This window comes from Azolla caroliniana, unplaced genomic scaffold (assembly GCF_043228905.1).
Source record: "Azolla caroliniana isolate FFs.n. ecotype wild unplaced genomic scaffold, voAzoCaro1.0.p SCAF_10, whole genome shotgun sequence".
NCBI classification, from domain to species: domain Eukaryota; kingdom Viridiplantae; phylum Streptophyta; class Polypodiopsida; order Salviniales; family Salviniaceae; genus Azolla; species Azolla caroliniana.
Window position 1 is genome coordinate 4424444 of NW_028230445.1, and position 19599 is coordinate 4444042.

The following is a 19599-nucleotide window of genomic DNA, read 5'->3' on the forward strand; positions in this document are numbered from 1 at the left end:
TTGTAGTGGTTGGAAGGAAAATCTCACATCACCAATATATTTCACATTCGAGGACCGAATAGGCAAGTGAGCCTTTGTCATGTTATGTAGGTCCACACACATGATCATCCGCAAGAAGTGCATGAATAATAATATTAATACATTGATATGGCCTAGGTCTAGTCACAAGCAGGCGCGTAAATGGACAAGAACGCCATTAAGTAGGAACTGATCGAGATGACTATAAGAGACAGATCGATGATCGGGAGCACAAATCAAGCAAGAACCGATCGAGATGACTATAAGAGATGGATCAACGATCGGGAATGCCATCAAGCAGGAACTGATCGAGATGACTATAAGAGACAAATCGACGATCGGGAATGCCATCAAGCAGGAACTGATCGAGATGACTATAAGAGACAAATCGACGATCGGGAATGCCATCAAGCAGGAACTGATCGAGATGACTATAAGAAACATATCGACGATTGGGAAGGCCATCAAGTGGGAACTGATTGAGATGACTATAAGAAACATATCGACGATTGGGAAGGCCATCAAGCGGGAAAATCGATCCAGATGACTATAAGAGATGGATCGATGATTGGGAACGCCAGAAACCAGGAACAAATCGAGATGGCTATAAGAGACAGATCTACGATCGAGAAGGTCATAAAGCAGGAACTGATCGAGATGACTATAAGAGACGGATCAACGATCGAGAACACCATCAAGTAGGAACCAATCTAGATGAGGAACCAATCTAGATCATTACAAGAGACAGATCGACGATTGGGAATGCCATCAACTGGGAAAATCAATCGAGATGACTAAGTGAGCACGATTCAAGTGATCCTGTGATTAGCAATGGGCCCTGTTCGGTTCGGTTTCTTGGCCTTGAAACCAAACCAAACCATTTATGCATAATAAAAACCGAACCAAACTGTTTTAAATTTATGAAGCCATTTAAGCTGAACCGTTTAAAGCAAACCGTTTTTAAATAGGAGAAACCAAACCGTATACGGAAATTTTAGAACCAAACCAAACCGGTTTATCATAAATCAAAGCCAAACCAAACCAAACCATTTTTTATTGATATTGATCATCATAAATTTTATCATCATACTTATCATAAATTTTGTCATCATGCTTATTATAAATTTGGTCATCATTCTTCTCATAAATTTGGTCATCATTCTCTCATAAATTTGGTCATCATACTTATCATAAATTTGATCATCACCAATGAAAAAGGGGACTCTACATATACTGCACATAAAATTTAATAAGTTAAAACTACGATTTAAAATTAAACATTGAAAGTTAGAGCCTATAGGAAAAATTTAGGAGTAATTTTTAATGTCATGTGCATGACATTTAACCTATAAACCGAACCACATAAACTGAAACCACTAAACCATGAAATTCAAACTAAACCGAAACCGATTAATAACATTTGAAACCAAACCAAACCTGTTTATTTATCGTCGAACCTATAAACCGTTAGGAGACGGTTTAACGGTTCGGTTCAGTTCGAGCCGTGTGTTAGAAAGAGGCAAGGCTCGCTCTGGGAAAAAGCACGTGCCGTTGTTATCCATCCATGTCACGTGCAGCAGGCTCACGTTTTTGGGGTGGGCCACATTAGACGGGCAGATCTGCACAACCAAAAGCATCTGCGCTGATCGAGCCCTCCCTCCCTCAAAGCTTCCATCCCTCCCTCAAAGACGATCCTATGGGGGACCTCCTCAAGAAAGCAGGCCACAACTACCTCGTGGCTCTCCAGAAGCATCCCTTGCGTACCAAGGTATGTGTATGTGTGTGTGATGCGCATATGTATGTGTATGTGTATGTGATTGTGCATATGTATGTGTGTTGTGTATGTGTATGTGTATGTGTGTGATGTGTATGTGTATGTGATTGTGCATATGTATGTGTGTTGTGTGTGTGTATGTTTTGTGTGTGTATGTGTATGTGTATGTGTATGCATATGCATATGCGTATGTGTGTGTGTGCATAATATGTATATATGTATATAGGGGTGTATCTGTATGTGTATGTTTGTATATGTGTATCTGTATGGCTGTATGTGTATGTTTGTATATGTGTATCTGTATGCCTAATGTGTATGTGAGTGTAGATGTAGGTTTATTCGTGGATGTGGATGTTTATTTGTTTTTGTACGTGAATGCATATTTGCATATGTAATATGTAATTTGTATGTGGTTTGCCTATGTGTATTCTTATTTGTATATGTATATGTCATGTGTATGCTGATGTATATATGTGTATGTCTGTGGGATGTGTATGCATATTTTCATGTGTATGTATTATGAATATGAAAGTGTGGATTTTTCCCTGTGAATTGTTCTTTTTCCTGATTCGATTTTTATGTGATTCTCCTAGGCCATTACTGCCGGTTGTATTGCAGGCTGTAGCCAGACCATATCTCAGAAAATTGGTGGAGCAAAAAGGCTCGACTATCGGCGGATTGCTCTTGTCTTTGTTAGTACTCTCATACACTCTCGTTTTTATGTTCATAGATTTTTTCCTATAAATCATAACTTGATTAGGGTTTAATACGATTCCTGTTTTATGCCCACTTCTGATGTCAATAAGAGCATGCTTAAATCACTCTTCCTTTGTGACATGTCTTCTGGTTCTGGTTTGATACATAGAAAGTGGGGTTTAGCTATGAAACTTTTAAGGATCTTCTAGATTTTTCACACTAGTCTCATGTTTAATCCTAATAGAATGCATAACAGAGTATGATCCATATATCTCTTTGTGGCATATCTGCATGTTTGAATTGAATAGTAAACGAGAAGCTAGTTCAAGAAAATTCTGAATTCCTGATTGTGCTCCAAGGTTTTAGCACTGGATGTTGCACCTGCATACATCAGAAATTGTACCTGGAAATTAATATTCTTTGCGAATTTTGATATTGAGGCTTATAGTATGACTGCTTGATATATTTGTGAACTTATTGGTGTTTAATGAAGCCTTTGTCCATTGTCACAGTATCTTGAATAATTCCCATCTCCACAAGATTTGCTGGATTGGTAAAGTTTAGAGATATTGCAGAAAATGTAGCACCTTGATGTTTGTTATTGTATAGGGAATAGATTAGGAATCATTATCATTATCATCGACATTTTCGGTATTATTATGCAGCTGTATGGCCTCCTATATGCCGGACCATTTGGACATTTTCTTCACAAGCTTATGGATCGGCTTTTCAAGCGCAAGCAAGATACAGCGACTATTGTGAAAAAGGTGTGCATTGCATTCTTTCCGATATTTTAACAAAATAGTGTCTCAAAGATTTCTGTAGTGTTGCATTTTAGGAGATGTTTTGGAAGAAATATGTAAAGATGATGTTTTTTGGCATTTGTTTACCAAATTCTTGACTAATAAAAAACTCTGTTCAATTAATTATTAATTCTATTTGTGCTTTTAGAACATTATATTTACTAGACTTTTTTGTTCTTTGTATTTTCAGGTTGCATTCGAGCAGGCCATTTCAGGACCATGGAGTAATTTTATATTTATGGTGTATTTTGGCTTGGTTCTGGAAGGTATGGAATAATGAACTCTTATCTATATATGTTTTATTGAAATGATATCTTCAGTCTTTCAACTCTGAGAATCAGTTAAAAGGAAATATTTATTGAACAAAGAAAATTTATTAATTCCTAAGATTTGTCTTAATTTTGAAATACAAACCTGAATATGTGAAATCAAATTCCCCCCCATACAGGGAGACCATGGAGCTTCGTAAAGAATAAGATAAAGAAAGAATTTGTGAGTGTGCAGCTGAACGCGTGGAAGGTGAGTTCTCTGGATGTGAACATATGTCCTAGAATTATTTTTCCAAAATAAAAAAGATAAAAAGGAAAATCGAAAGGAAAAAAGGAAAACATAAAACAGCAGGATTAATTTTTATAAATTTAAGTTTGTAATCTCTCTGTTTGGCTTTATTCAACAGATCTGGCCTATTTTTGGGTTCATTAACTTCAAATTTGTACCAATCGAGTTACGTGTTCTGTTTCACGGACTTGTTGCAGCTTGCTGGTAAGGATGTCAGATCTAAATCTCTCGGCCGTCCCAAGATTCTTGTATTAGTGGTGATTGTGAAAAGTAAAACGCAAATCAAACTGGGATCTTTGATGCGCACAAAACATCACCTAGATTGCATGCAATCTGTCATATGGCATCTTGTATTGTTTATCAAACCTTTTAGTTGGTGCTTATTTGTTGTAAGGTTGTTTTTTTTAGAAATATTGCATTTATAAAATAAATAATAAATAATAAATCCTTGTTTTGGGCTATCTATTAATAGCATCGAAGCATAGTGATTTTTTTTTGCAAAGGCAAGATCATTATTGATTTTGAGGAAAATAAATAATGGGGTGCATGTTAATTAAGCATCATATGTTTCTTATAGGTTGAAGTTTTTTCATCATTATTGTTAATTAAGCGTCATCTGCTAGCTATAGGCATAAATGATCTGGCTGCATTACACCTTAATACTTGCTTCTCATTTTAAAATTTAAATTTTCTGTTCCATACATTGTATTCTGATCTTGCGGCTTGATGCCTCAATACTGAGTTCTCATTTAAAACTTTGTATTCTGTTCGGTGTTTCTAATTGTGTACAAGGGAAATCACATCTATGTGAAAGTTTTATGCTTTCTGCGGTTCTTTTCAACAGGGGCGTATTCTTAAGTTTGAAATCACGTTCTCTAACTTTGAAGTCATCCTGAGGATTTGGCATAGAGGTATGTAGTGTATTTATTTATGTATGAAGCAAATTATGTAGACTCTCGTCACAACATCAGGTGGATTCTTAAAAATATTTTGTTAATTTTGTGGTTTCCAGAATCTCTTGAAAAATCTCGTCCTGTATTTCCTTTTCCTTTTCGGCGATATAATTCATGCATTGGTTTTTCTCTTAACATTTTTGTAATGAATCAAATTATATAGACCCTCATCATGATATTGGATGAGCTCCTAACAATATTTTGTATTCTGGAATTTTTGTTGAAAATTATTGTCCAATATATTTCTCGCCATCCTTGTTTCCTTTTTTGATATTAAACTTTCTTTGTTTCCATTATTTGTGCACTAACATATCTCTTCTTTTTTGTGGCAGCAGCTCTGCATTATTTGAAGCATTCATCTTTTACCATGGCAACATGGGCATGCCCATTAATTGACTAAGTCTTCCATTTTCACTTGCAGAAATTATTTTAGAGATGCCAAACCATCTCATTGAAAATAAATAAGTGGTATTAAGAAATTTAATGTATATACTATATATATACCAAAGAGATGCTCAAATAGTATGAAAAACAATGCTTTATTAAAAAGTTTGGACATACTATAGCCTTAGAAATTGGTTGGAATCGGGCCAAAGGGGATTGATTGGGTGACTATACACCCTATTTTTGGTGAGAGTGTGTATGTCACACATCTTTGACGAAATGACTAGTTTTAGGTGAGTCTCTCACTTCTCTTACAATCACACAATCTTAATTAAAGAAGATGGAGATATTAGTGTGAGACTTGATTCCTATGTGCTATTTAATCAATTGAAGGAAATAAATGTGAAGAAAATTAATATACCTACACCAAATTAATATGATGAACGTTATTATGTGCTTCATAAACCTATATATCCAAACTTCCTACATTAATACTAACCACACTTTTTAGAAAGATGAGTTTAAACACTTACTATAAATGCTTTAGGTCTAAGCTTATACATAAATATAAAGATTAAAGCTGAATGGGCAAGAGACGAAAATAATTTGTGTTAACATGTGGGAGGCCAAAATGCCCTATACAACTAGAGAAGAAATTCCATCTTTAGCACTCTGCATTTTGGGATTAAGTGGTGATATTAACTATTAAAACTTGAATATAGCTAATATGTTACTTTATAATCACTTATACCTCCATCTCAGCCTTGCTTTGAGACAAACTCTCGAAAATGTTGCGGATCTGTAAATTGGACATCTTGAAGCAGGATTCTCATCGGCACCAGTCTAACACATTTCATACAGGATGTGATAATCTTAATGCTGATTAGCATTGAATTTATTTGGTTACCAAATAGATGCACATATATGAATGCAGAATCAAGCAGATCACCACCTGGAAAAGTTTATTTAACTTGAACGTAATCTAAGCTTAATCTGAAGTAATAGTATCATTCGTATTCCTCCAAAGAGCCAGGAAATGCCATTTGGCTACTTCCAAACTGTGGGACAATGATTCCCAGAATCAGACAGGATATGATAATCTTAATGCTGATTAGCATTGAATTTATTTGGTTAACAAATAGATGCACATATATGAATGCAGAATCAAGCAGATCACCACCTGGAAAAGTTTATTTAACTTGAAAGTAATCTAAGCTTAATCTGAAGTGATTGAGAATAGTATCACTCATATTCCTCCAAAGAATCAGGAAATGCCATTTGGCTACTTCCAAACTGTGGGACAATGATTCCCAGAATCAGACAGAATGTTGCCAAGTCCCCAATTCAGATTGATCTCGGCACCTAGTTTCCACACCATGCACCATACAATGTGTGCTTACAGAATTGGTTTCAATGACATTGTTTGCCACAAGGATGACTATGAAAACCTCATCCCCACACATTCTTTTCTTTCCCATGGTCACTGAACCCCTCTCCCAAGGGATTTGCTTTCAGCAGAGATTGTGAGAACTACCCCAAACAAAGGTTTCTACACCCCCTTTGAATACAGCCTTAACTGGACACACAATTGATGCAAAGCACAGCATTTTAATATAAGCAGTAACAAATTGCTTACCAAATCAAACAACTGTTGAACCTGGGACGCTATTGCTTTCCATCTTATAATCATGTGATTGGAAGGCTCTTTCCTTCTCCTCCTTGCAGATGTGCTGGGGAATATACTGATACCACCAGTTTTTCTTCCTATTAACTGATTTAACTGAACAAACTCCATGTCCTTGGTTTCCATTTCCATTACAGACTGGCTGAAAAAAATCAGAGAAAATTTCCAGGAACCCATCCAAACAGGTTTCCAAAGTGGGTTGAAATGTTATACATACCAGAATAATTGGTACAAGGGGAAGAAGTTTAGAGTCTATTGAGCTCATATCAAAAGCCAACTCAGCATAAAGTACATAATTTGTGAATAGGTCATGTCGCAATACAGTTGTACCTTCAATATCCCCAATCTGTCACACAAATATAAGAGATTACACATCAAAATAATAGGCATACCTATACGAACAGTCCAAAAGATAGCTTACATCTATTGGAACACTGATAGGCTCCTTCGGTATATCCACCAGAGACAAGCTTGGTACTGTTGCAAGAGTTTCTGGTGGGTCAGGAGTTTCCTGTCTGCAGTGTAATTTCTCAGTTCCATGCATTAACTTGCCAGATCATCCTTTGTCAAGCTTTCCTTCAGTTTTTTCAGCGCCTCTTTGTCTTGAGTTTCATTAAGTATTGCCGTTCTCTGGATCAGGCTGAAGAGATGTGAAGCAAGCATTGAGTTTGCTTCTCCCAGTAGACAATAAGGTCAATGCCAAGTTAGTAGAGATTTGATACCTGTAATAATACAGTGACCTTATGAGGATTATCTAACAGAAACTTCTGAATCAAAGGAGAAAAGACAGCTTTAGATACTTCAGTAGCTATCTTAGCTCTCAATGTTTCCAAGGGCTCGGCAAATTTTAATGTCTCAAATGGATCCATACCATACATACAGCCACTTCCCCTGCAAAATAGCTCAAGGCTCATATGTTATAGGCTTCCTTGATAAAAGTATGACCACATAAGGATAAACCAAATAAAACGAAAGACAAAATAAACAGAAAACCTCCAAAAGGGATACAAATCAATAAGAAATGAAGCAGAAACCGTGGGCCAGTAATCTTACCATAGATCGTAACATGAGAGACAATCCATGAGGAAAGGAGCCACTGTTATTCTCTCTCAAAGAGAATTCGATTGTATTCATGGAAGCTTGGACGGCCTCCAATGTAAAACCTTCATCAACAAGCCCCTGGAGTTTTGAAATAATTAAATCTTCTGTCTTTGCAATAGCCTCTTCGGCAACATTTTTAAGAACCACAATGAATCGGAGTCGAAGAAGATCATCATCAATACCACCATCGACAAGAGCTTCACCGAGGCCGCTCTCTAGCAATGCTTTACTTAAAGGTGCAGTAGGTGTTCCCAACATTAGATGATCAAGAAATTCCAAAGCAAGCTCAGTTTCCATATCCAAGGGAGTCTCTGTAAGCAACTAGTTTACAGACACATAGTGTTTCTTTTTCAAATCCCCTACTTCATTAGCAGGATGTTTTTGAACAACTCTCTTAGATTCCAAGAAAAGCTTCTGTGGGTTGATTTCTGATGCTTTGGCTGATTCATTGGCTTCAAAACTATCCAAGTACCCTGCAATGGTGGCAGGATGTGATCTAAGGATTGGGAAAACACGAAAAGGGACAAGTGATGCAGCATGAATATCAATTGATATAACAGTAAAGCTTTTCTTATGATCAAATCATACATTCGTTGGATATCTAAAATGCACTCTAAATGTGAAAGCTACAATGACAGCATTAATAGCTTGTTGGACTCAGAGCAATCGAGAACATGCTCAAAGTTTTCATAACGCCCATTATAATCTTTGAGTACCACTTATCAGCTGCAGCCTTTCATTCGGATCATCATTTCCATAGAACCAAATACGGGCATTGCTGGGATGATAAAATCTTTTATGTAATTCCTAATATTCACAGTAAAAACTCTATTCAGTTTACACTGTACTGTCATATAGATAGCAAGCACCAAACAGATGCACAGAAAAACAATCAGCAATACCTGGAATTCTTTAAACATGAGCTCGGGAATAACTTCTGGATCTCCTCCACTGTCAACACCATATGCATTATCAGGAAACAAAGCCTACAACATAAAACATTAATTCATATCAATTCGATGAGAAAAATATACGGAAGTTGGAAAGTGTTTAGAAAGAAACCAGAAAACAAAGCATTATAGGTGAAACTTACAAGTCGAATCAAAGACAATTATCTCAATGAATGACTAACCAAGAAATGACATCCTCCATACTAATAATCTTAGTATGTCTATTTGTTTTACCAATTATCTCAATGAATAGACTTTCATGTAATGGATCTAAATAAAAGGATGATTTCCTTCCTATATTCTTACCAACAGTTCCATGTTCCACAAACAGAACCCTTCAAATCAAAACATAATATTATGTCTCGTAAGAAAAGCCTTACATCATTAATATTGTCATGTGCAGCTTAATACTCATAAGTACAAGCACTGCTAGTAATTTCATGGTCAATTGGGTGCTATACAGCTGCTGATCCGTTCAATTTCTAGTGCAGGTATTCCATCATCCTCCCATTTGACTTCTAAGCATGCAAAATTTAGCATAGCCAAATTACACTACCACATTCGGTTTTGGCCATAACATGTGAAGTATGAAGATTCCATATGCCTAAAGTACATACCTGCTGGGTAACACACCCAAGAATATTATCGGGTTGGGAGTAAACACCTTTCATCTCATTGAGCACCACACCTAGTTATAAGGTTGGGATATTGCTCAGGTTATTATATGACATGAAGTATGCTGTCACTGGAACAAAACTACAGTTAGATGCAATCAACACGTACCTTTAAGAGTAATTTCTTCTGAGGAGTTATTAAGCTCATAGTGCCAACCCTCTTGCTGAAATATCTGCAAATCATTTACATATTTTGGATAAAAAACCGCATCCAAGTAGGCATCAATGAGATTGTAGAAGTCCTGTTACATGTATCAAGATCACACAACATTAGACAGGATTCTATAATATTAAGAAATTATTAAAGCATAAACATAACTATACTTTTGTAGAGCCTTGATACATGATTTACCTCCAGTTGTTAAAATAAGTCACACCGTTTCACTGAAGACAATGATTTTCAATACATGCAAACCCTAGAAAACCATTCAAAATGAACAATACAATTACATTCTGCTAGCAAAAAGACGTATCAAAGTGAACACTTACAGTGGTGTTTGAAAAACAATCCCAAAAACTATATTCTCGTCTTCATTTGAAACTGACATCACTTCTGCTCCCGTTTTTCTTGTGTTTATACAACACTCCACTTGATTTATATTCCTCGATCAATTGTTCTTTAACCTTTTCAAAACCAAGTTGTTGGGCAAGCTCAGGGTTTGCTTCTGCATCACAGGTAAGCCACAGTTCAGAAGTGTTGTTTCCTTGGAACATTCCTTTCCATGAATATTATACATACCAAGAGTTTCAATACTAGAATGTAATATTTCTCATCCCAATTATAAACATAGATACACAAACATAGATGATTTTCTAAAAGATAAATCAGCTTTTTTTAAAAATTTAACTCTTTCTAGGCTTCTAAATATTTGCTTTCCATTTCTTAAAATTGCAAATTTCATATCTGATCTTTTTTTTTTTCTAAATGTTACAATTTTATTCTCTTTTAAAACGATAAATTTAAATCCTTTCAATCCGAACTTGTTTAATTTTTTTTTATAATTACAGGGAATGAAGTCTTTCCTTTTGTTTTGATTCTTTGGCATAAGGTATGAAAGGCAAAGAGAGAATGTTTAGCAAAAAAGTGTATGTCATGCTATGATTAAGCGATCATGTGACAACGAAGTTCTAGTTCTACCTTTGTCTCGCTTCTAAAATGGTGGATTCATCACTATGTTTGAAGCCAAAATAATTTAGTGATGTGATCCATCGTTGTTAGACAACCTTAAGATAAGTGATACGTTTACTATATTAGATTTTTCACAGTAAAATCCTTAGTTTGTTTAGTTTCTATAGAATTGCCGTTGATTTAAAAAGCCTTTTTTGAAATGATACCACAAAACTTACTTGCTAAAGCTTAATGTAAAAGTGCTTACTATTAGGATTTTCACGGTAAAATCCTTAGTGTTTTTAGTTTCTATAGAATTGCTATTGTTTTAAAAAGCCTTTTTAAAAAAAAAATGATACCGTAAACTACATACTTGCTAAAGCTTAATGTAAAAGTGTTTCGTACATGGTATAAGATATTGATGCTTTGGCATATGCTTTTGGTAAATTAAGTACAATGTTGCATTTATAGCCGTGTCTATCATGGGACCGCATAATACAAATATGTACTCATGCCCTTCACTCACGTGATAACTTGATCCTTGCAAATAAGTCACATCATAGTCTAAGAGGAATTCAAGTTATTAATCAAACCCTAAGTTTTTTCGCGAGGGTTTAAATAATTAAGTGAGAGAAGGCAACACATGTGTATGATGTGGTCCTACAAATTAGATGTTGAAAAATGCACCACAAGTATAAAATTGTGACTTACGTTTTACTCAAGAGGTCACAAAAGCTATATTTGCCACACATGATCCCAATTTGTCTTTGCGAAATATCTCAACCATGTTCCTCATCATCAAAAATCTCATGAAATAGATGCCTCACAATAGCAAAAGAACGAGAATTAATTAGGAGAAATAGGCAAGTATGTTCAATATTAACATTTGAGATTTCCACGATTTTCATTTGAGTGAACAACTTTGTCATCCATCAACTATTCTCTTGGTTTGAATCATGAATTTTTTCATCTAATGTAGTTGTGATTCCAAAAATGTTCCTTGTCAGGATATAATAGTGGAACAATGCCCACCAAATGAGGTGATAATTTGATCCATCGCATATTGAAAAAATGTGCACCGTGTCCCTTTAGTGATCTAATTTTGTCAAACTTTAATCTCAAATAACCCTCGAGAGACTCAAGATATCTAGACAAAGTGAAAGGTAAATGATTTTGCACATCCAAACAACTAACATCTCTCAAATGAAAACCTAATTGAAGAAGAATAAAAGCTCACAAACATTAAATTTTTAGGAAGTGACGTCTCATGCAGATAGCAACTTAATCTTTGGCATATCCTCTAGCATGCTTGAACCCCCGACACGTCCAAGACGTAGAACTTGTCAACGTAAAAAAATGTCCCATCTTAATCAAATTAAGCAAATTTGGAACATTCTTTCCATATGAAATCAAAATTTCTTCCCTCTTGTTTTTATAGATTTTTGGTTTATCAGTATTGGAAGGGACAAAATACAAAAGAATGAAATTACATGCAATGCTCCACAAGACCATAATCGATCCTTTATGTAGTAGAGTCCAACATTGGTGTTGCATGTGAATCCCACCCACACAATTATGATTGCCTATTGAGCTTTGCAAACTTTATAGAGGTGATTTGTTTGCATGTAAAAACATTAGGATGTGAACATCAATCCACAAGAGTTCATTCATGGAGAATTTTCAAATACTATGTAAGTAACATTAGGGCCAAGAGATCATATTTGAAGTTAACCTTAGAACTTAATTACAAATATCTATTGCTTTTCTTGTGATTTTGCACAAATTGCCATACGAGATTTTCAACCTCGGCCCTCTGGAAACATATCATGACAAGCATACATGCATCGGTGTCAGACTTATGATAAGCATTCAATGGGACCAAATTCTCGATCCGATTAGGTTATAGACACACATATATATGTTGTTTATATGATGAACATAGTCCTGAGGATTGTAAGATCTATGCATGACCTCCACATGATTGAAGAATGCAAGTAAATTCCAACATGATTGAAGAATGTAATTGAATTCCAACATGATTGAAGAATGTAATTGAATTCCAACATGATTGAAGATGGGAAGGAAATTCCAGACAAAATGATTCTTAACATGAAAGGGCATATTCATTGTTTTACGCTAAAAAATACAGCTTGTCGCCATATTTATGTATACATGGGTCCTTGATGAAGGCAAGTGACACTACAAAAATACCTGCATAGAATGAGTGATTCAATCTAAGAGACTTTTTTCACACACACGTTAACTTAATTCCACTTAGCAAAATCAAATATTTTTTTCCATGGCACATACAAAGTAGTAATTAGAATCATAATCTACAGTAGGGCCTCCTTGAAGAAGAAGAAGAAGTAGATGATGATGATGATGATGATGATGGTGAAGCGGAAACCACCAGAAATGCATTATTGGCAGAATCGGCTAACACAAAACTCTTTTACCAGAATCATGATTGAAATGCATGCATGCTTTACCGGAATCGGTCATCCAGATCCTTGATCAGAACAGAATCGCATCAAATTACGGAGCTTTATCGGGAAATAAAAAAATCATCAAGAATCGATATCGGCAAAGCATAACCCGGGAAAAAAATGCCGGAAAATCGTCATCATAATGTTTACCAGAAAACAATCAGATATCTATACCGGTAGAAGATCTTTACCAGCATTGTCCTCCATGGCTATCGCAGTGTAGCTTCAGAAGCTGTAGTTCACTGAGAGAGGCTTCTTCTGTGTATCAGAAGAAGTAGGGGACGAATTGATAGAAGGAGCAACAAGTTCATCATCAGCAAAATCGAAGGCAGGATGAAAGAGTAGAGCTCTGAGTAGCTGAGCTCCTCGGAGAGCATTAGTGAGAGGCAAGTGTCCGACAGGCGTGGAAGATTCCATGTTCCACATGAACTCAGAGGGAAAAGATCTATACGTAAATTGTTCAGAATCCTTATACTCATCTCCAAGAGGTTTCATCCATCCTACTTTCTTGAAGAATTCTGTGCAGTCTCCACCCACTCTCTTCATGATCTTTCTCTGAACACTGTAACCAAACTTCCCATCGCTATAAGCTCTCCATAGCCTGTCTATGGAGGCCAGGTCTGACTTTGGCATGAACTGGACCTCTGAGAAGAAGACATACTTCCTCTTCACTGCGTTTTCACCTGCGAGGACAATAATGAGGCGACGAGTTTCTTCGTCTGCTTTCTCCCACTCCTGCGCCAGGAGAAGCTCCTGTAATTTGTGGTAAGAGACTCCGATCTCTGATTCAACCTCTATTTGCTGTGTGGAACTGCTGCCGGATGAATAAACTCTGACATCAGAGCCTCTCCTTCTTAAGCCCGAGTCGGACAACAGGAGTACAGAAGAAGAGGAGGAGGAGGAAGAGGAGGAAGAGGAAGAGGAAGATGAACACCTGAGGTCAAGGATTCCATAGCGGAAGCTTGTTACAGAAGAAGGTGAAGAGTAGGAAGATGAAGATGAAGACGATGCCGATGGAGGTCCGAACTCATTGCTGCAATGATGCTTGAGGATGGGGTTTAGGTCGGAGGTAACACAGGGTAACACAGAGGAGCAGCTGCGGATGAGAGAGGAGGCCATGGCGAGCGATGGAGAATGGCGAGGAGGAGAAACGGCGACGACGAAGAAGAAGAAGAAGAAGAAGAAGAAGAAACGGGAAGCGGAAACGCTGCAATCAGAAACGGGAAGGAGAAGAAGAAAAAGAAGAAACGGGCACAGGAAACGGGAAGAAGAAACGCTGCAATCAGAAACGGGAAGGAGAAACGCTCAGACAGAAACGCGAAGGAGCTGCTGCAGCTGCAGAGACAGACAGACGGAGAGAGAGAGAGAGAGAGAGAGAGAGAGAGAGTGAAGAAAGAGAGAGAGAGAGAGAGAGAGAGAGAGAGAGTGTGTGTGTGTGTGTGAAGGGTAAGGAAAAGGATAAGATTTTGTGGCATCCGTTTTCCGATTTGTCCGAGCGAAGGAGAGCCCACCCAATCGGAGTCCTCCACGTGCCCCCCCCCCCACACACACACATGCATGCACCACTCCTTTTGTCCGGACATATCCTTCCGCAACCGTGTCCGTATGTCCCGCCTGCCCACCCGAACCACCCCTCCCGAACAACATATATTACCTTCCGATCTTCATAGAGAGAGATCGCGAGATACGGCGGCACCCCATCAAGACATAATACGATCGTAATGTTGTCTCTCTACGCTAGGCTATATCTATCACTCGAGTGCATAGTATGAACCATACGTACCATACGTGCATTCGCATTCTTCATTCAAGTATGGTAAACACCCCCCCCCCCCCAAGAGTATGGTAATATACCATACTTTTGTATTCATTATTTATTATAAGGTAGATTTATTTTAAAAGTAAGAAAGTTAAGGTTTTAAAAAAAAAAAATGTGTAAAAATAAAACATTCTTATGTTTTTTATAACATTCGCATTCGTTACATTCGCATGAAAACGAACGATTGCCAATGCATTCGAGTATGCTTGAGTGGGTCACGTTGGCACCTACACTCCCGTATAATGTTTCCGGTGGCGGGTATATCGCTGGCTTTGCCGGATATTTATTGACCGTGCCATGTGAAACCAAGGGATGCTACATACAGATATAGCTTTAGTGGGTATGGACGAGACCATCCTCGTATAGGCTTTTGGCTTAGAAAATGTGCATGCATCCCAATAAGTTACATCATCCTAGGATCGCATGGTCAAACACCTATCACTCTTTTTCACCTTTCGTTCTTCTCCACTTCTTTATGTGCTTTTGTCCCATTCAATCATGGCACAATGATGGTGGGTGCAATTGATTGTGCAAATTCATGCATTTCAAGCCATTCATAGTTTATAAGTTTTTTCCATGAGGAGACACAATTGAGTGTGCTCAATACATCGAAGAGGGACTTGCATTTCTATGCAATAGTTTTTATTTGTACCTTCATGCTTATCAACAAATAATATATACACCACACAATGGAAATGGTGACATTGTTGCTAGGTGCTAACATCTTGCAAACTCATCATATATTTCAGGCATCCTCTTATATTAATAATAAGCAAACCAAATGTGTAACACAAGGTTGTATTTTTCGAGTATTCTCTTATATTGATAATAAGCTTGCATTTGTTGTGAGGTGCCAATTAGTATGTCCTCAACGGATTCTATAAAAGCTAATCACATGGAACTCTTGTGTAAGTGGGTCATGACAACTACTCTTGCAATTACCATCTTTTCTATGATGCATTATATCACATGTGGAAAACCCGGAGAAGAGACGAAACCTCACAAAGAATCGTATGCAAGATAGGGACTACAATATCAATAAACTAAAAGCATTGAAAGAAAAAAAAAAGTGCAAAGATGCTCTAGGATATTATATGATCTATAGAACGCATGCTTAGCCAATCACACTGATATCTTGAAGATAATAATATATGGATTAGTCATAGCTTGAACATAATGGACTTTGTTGTGGAACATCCAAAGTGTCCATAGAGCACCCAATATATATCTTGGTTGAAGAAGTTGCATATGGTTGCAAAGTCCTAAACAAATGACAAGATCTCCATAAAATCTTGACAAACATTAGTTGTTTAAGATAATTTTGTACTCGTAGTAGAAATTTTTTAAAGAGTCATCAGACAAGTCCACAAGAAGTGTATTATGTTTGTTAGCACCGAGTTTATGTTGTATGTATGTTGCAAGTGAGAATTTCCAACCTCGAGGAAGTACCTATCTACACATGGCATAATCCAAATAAATACCTCCACGATATTCTGGTGTACCTTTGTAACAGGAATACACGCTCCCGATGAACAACGCTCGGCCACAACCGAGCCTAGGATCAAACACAGAAAACGGGTAATGAACGCACGACACAATGAAGAGAAGAGTACACAGGATGTTAACGTGGAAAACCCAAACTAGGGAAAAAACCACGGCAGCCCACAGACTGCAAACTATCACTATATCACAATGTACAATAGTAAAGCACCGAGGCAACGACCTCGAGCTTGCTATCTTCGCCACGGGCGGCGGTTACAACAGAGGCAACGACCTCTTCCTCTCTCTCTCTCTCTCTCTCTCTCTCTCTATACACAGTTACACACTCAAATCTTGCACCAACAAGAATAACAACTACAACATCACTAAGTTTGCCCTAAGTCATATTTATACTAATATGACTTTTCGGCTATTTACAAATATAGCCCCGATGGACTCTCAGAAAACATATTTATGAATATGTCCCTTCATCCGGTGAGCACTTCTCACCGGGCCTTCGCCATCCGGCTCTTACCGGGTACTCGTCATCCGGTTCTCACTGGGTCTTCCGTTGCCGGGTACTCGTCATTCGGTTTCGGCCTCGGCCGAGTTTGCTCATCAGCACTGTTCTTCTCACTTCCCATCCGGAGGGACCTGTTGCCCAAAGTGACAACCAACATCTCCCAACTATCTGGGAGGGAACTGAGCAGGAGTAGCGCTAGTACCTCATCGGCGAGAGGTACTTCCAATGATGTTGCCTGGTGAATCAGCCCCTGGAAGGCATTCATGTGCTCCGCCATGCTGGAGCCATCTTGGTACCGGAGTCTTACTAGCTTCCGAAATACCGAAACCTGATTAACAGCATTTTTTTTTGAAACATAATGTTGATCTTCTCCCAGAGCTCATGAGCCTTGCTCTCTTCATTGAAGTTGTTGTATAGACTCATGTGGATGAAGCACCATATGTAAGCCGTTGTCTTCATGTGCATCACCTCCCATATCTTGGCATCGATTTTGTCCGATCTCTTGTCCCTGAACTGAACCAGTAACCAAAGATCTTTAACCACGAGCATGTCCCTCATCTTCGACTTCCACACGGAATAGTTGGAGCCGGTGAGCTTGAACATGCCTCCCAACGATTCATCCATTTTCTATGTCTTTTCGCTCTGATACCACTTTGACAGGAATACACGCTCTCGATGAACAGCGCTCGGCCACAACCAAGCCTAGGATCAAACACAGAAAACGGGTAATGAACGCACGACACAATGAAGAGAAGAGTACACAGGATGTTAACGTGGAAAACCCAAACTAGGGAAAAAACCACGACAGCCCACAGACTGCAAACTATCACTATATCACAATGTACAATAGTAAAGCACCGAGGCAACGACCTCGAGCTTGCTATCTTCGCCACAGGCGGCGGTTACAACAGAGACAACGACCTCTTCCTCTCTCTCTCTCTCTCTTTGTACACAGTTACACACTCAAATCTTGCACCAACAAGAATAACAACTACAGCATCACTAAGTTTGCCCTAAGTCATATTTATACTAATATGACTTTTCGGCTATTTACAAATATATCCCCAATGGACTCTCAGAAAACATATTAACGAATATGTCCCTTCATCTGGTGAGCACTTCTCACCGGGCCTTCGCCATCCGGCTCTTGCTGGGTACTCGTCATCCGGTTCTCACCGGGTCTTCCATTGCCGGGTACTCGTCATCCGGTTTCAGCCTCGGCGGAGTTTGCTCATCAGCACTGTTCTTCTCTCTTCCCATCCGGAGGGACCTGTTTCCTAACACTTTGTGTCACCTTTTGATCACCGACTACCCCCGCCCCACATCCACCACTCCATCCAAATCCTTTTTGGCGATCACCAGCAGATCTACCACTATTGTATGCAGGCTCGCTGCACCGAACACCTCAACAAGACCCTCGAGCATGAGATTGCCACTTACATCGATCTATTCCACAAAACCTGGGATCACATCTTGTTGTTTGTCACCCATGCCTACAACACATTCATACAAAGTGTCAATTAGGACCAGCCCCTTTCAAGCACTCTACAGGCACAACCCTTGCCTCCCACCAAAGTCGTTCATCAACTTCCATTCCAGACATGCCCACATGGATGGGGCCACTTGGGGGATCTGTCTCCAACAAATGCTCCCACTACTTCAACGAGACAACCCCCGAAACATGTAGGTCACACAACAACGCCAGAAGTGGCACTACGACGTGGGCCAAATTACCCCAACTTATTCCGTGGGAAACAAAGTCCTTGTTTACTTCTCGGTTCGGCAATGTGCCCTTAGGGAATCTTTCATGCCCTCCAGATCAGCCTATTCACCATAGTTCACGCCATCAAATCCACTACTCGGCCGAGTCACCTCCGCCCACATTGCTCGCATCAAACCCTACGCCGCCCTAGGACCATCTATTGCCATCCCTCCTTTAATTGTGCCGTAAAACTCCTTGTTTCTCTCAAGGGGGAAATGTGGTGTACCTTTATGCCGCCTTTTGAGCAAGCAAAAGTCTTCATGTTGTGTTGTACCTTTGTTCCTTTCTGCCACCTTTTTAGCAAGCATGTATGCATACATTAGTTGGTAGCCAAACCAACCCAGATGGGTATCTTTGTATTAACTATAAACCAACACAAGTTGGAAGTAAGAAGCAAGACAGTTTATTTCGGATCCTCTCTATGTGCATTTCACAATATGTTATTCTATATGCATTTTATTCATTTAAGCGTGGGATGATCTTGGAGGTAATCTTATTTCATTGAAGCATAGGATGAGGACATAAATGTATAGGAGACTTTGTATAAATTGCAATGTATGTCGATGACACATGTGAAATCGGTATCCTCTTCTGGCTTTCAAAGAACAGAAGTCAATCTATTGCCATACAAAACGGTGATATCTTTAATGGTGCATATACCCATTGTGATCGTATGCAGGCTCTTTGCGAACATCAGAATGTTGGTGATCTCGATGAACATCGCTCTCCAACACATGATTTCTAATCAACTAGAGGCGCACGATCATGGCCTGCCTCCATCTTTTTCCATTCAAGGTGTTGCATAATAGGGAGAATCACCTCCATCT

General features: G+C 38.4%; 2 protein-coding genes and 1 pseudogene across 3 annotated transcripts; 1 reads left to right on the forward strand and 2 right to left on the reverse strand.

Annotated features, from left to right (window-relative positions):
• Positions 1–1652: 1652 nt before the first annotated feature.
• Positions 1653–5281, forward strand: LOC147858770 (Peroxisomal membrane 22 kDa (Mpv17/PMP22) family protein). Of its 2 annotated transcripts, none has more exons than XM_087325794.1 (8): positions 1653–1786; positions 2386–2484; positions 3154–3255; positions 3482–3557; positions 3740–3810; positions 3968–4053; positions 4694–4760; positions 5135–5281. In XM_087325794.1, the coding sequence occupies exons 1-7, from the start codon at positions 1715–1717 to the stop codon at positions 4743–4745; spliced, it is 558 nt and encodes a 185-aa protein (XP_087181920.1). In that variant the 5' UTR covers positions 1653–1714; the 3' UTR covers positions 4746–4760; positions 5135–5281. The 2 variants fall into 2 exon arrangements, with proteins under 2 accessions (XP_087181920.1, XP_087181921.1); XM_087325795.1 differs by having other exon boundaries at positions 5138–5281.
• A 663-nt stretch (positions 5282–5944) lies between these two features.
• Positions 5945–10309, reverse strand: LOC147858771 (presequence protease 1, chloroplastic/mitochondrial-like; annotated as a pseudogene).
• Positions 10310–12962: 2653 nt separating this feature from the next.
• Positions 12963–14323, reverse strand: GUN4 (protein GENOMES UNCOUPLED 4). The gene has a single exon (XM_087325793.1). The coding sequence runs from the start codon at positions 14306–14308 to the stop codon at positions 13415–13417; it is 894 nt and encodes a 297-aa protein (XP_087181919.1). The 5' UTR covers positions 14309–14323; the 3' UTR covers positions 12963–13414.
• Positions 14324–19599: the final 5276 nt, after the last annotated feature.

Coding starts and splice junctions, on each gene's coding strand:
- GUN4 (XM_087325793.1), bottom strand. CDS start 14,308: ATGGCCTCCTCTCTCATCCGCAGCTGCTCCTCTGTGTTACCCTGTGTT.
- LOC147858770 (XM_087325794.1), top strand. CDS start 1,715: ATGGGGGACCTCCTCAAGAAAGCAGGCCACAACTACCTCGTGGCTCTC. Junction 2,485..3,153: donor GGCGGATTGCTCTTGTCTTT/GTTAGTACTCTC, acceptor ATTATTATGCAG/CTGTATGGCCTCCTATATGC. Junction 4,054..4,693: donor GGACTTGTTGCAGCTTGCTG/GTAAGGATGTCA, acceptor TCTTTTCAACAG/GGGCGTATTCTTAAGTTTGA.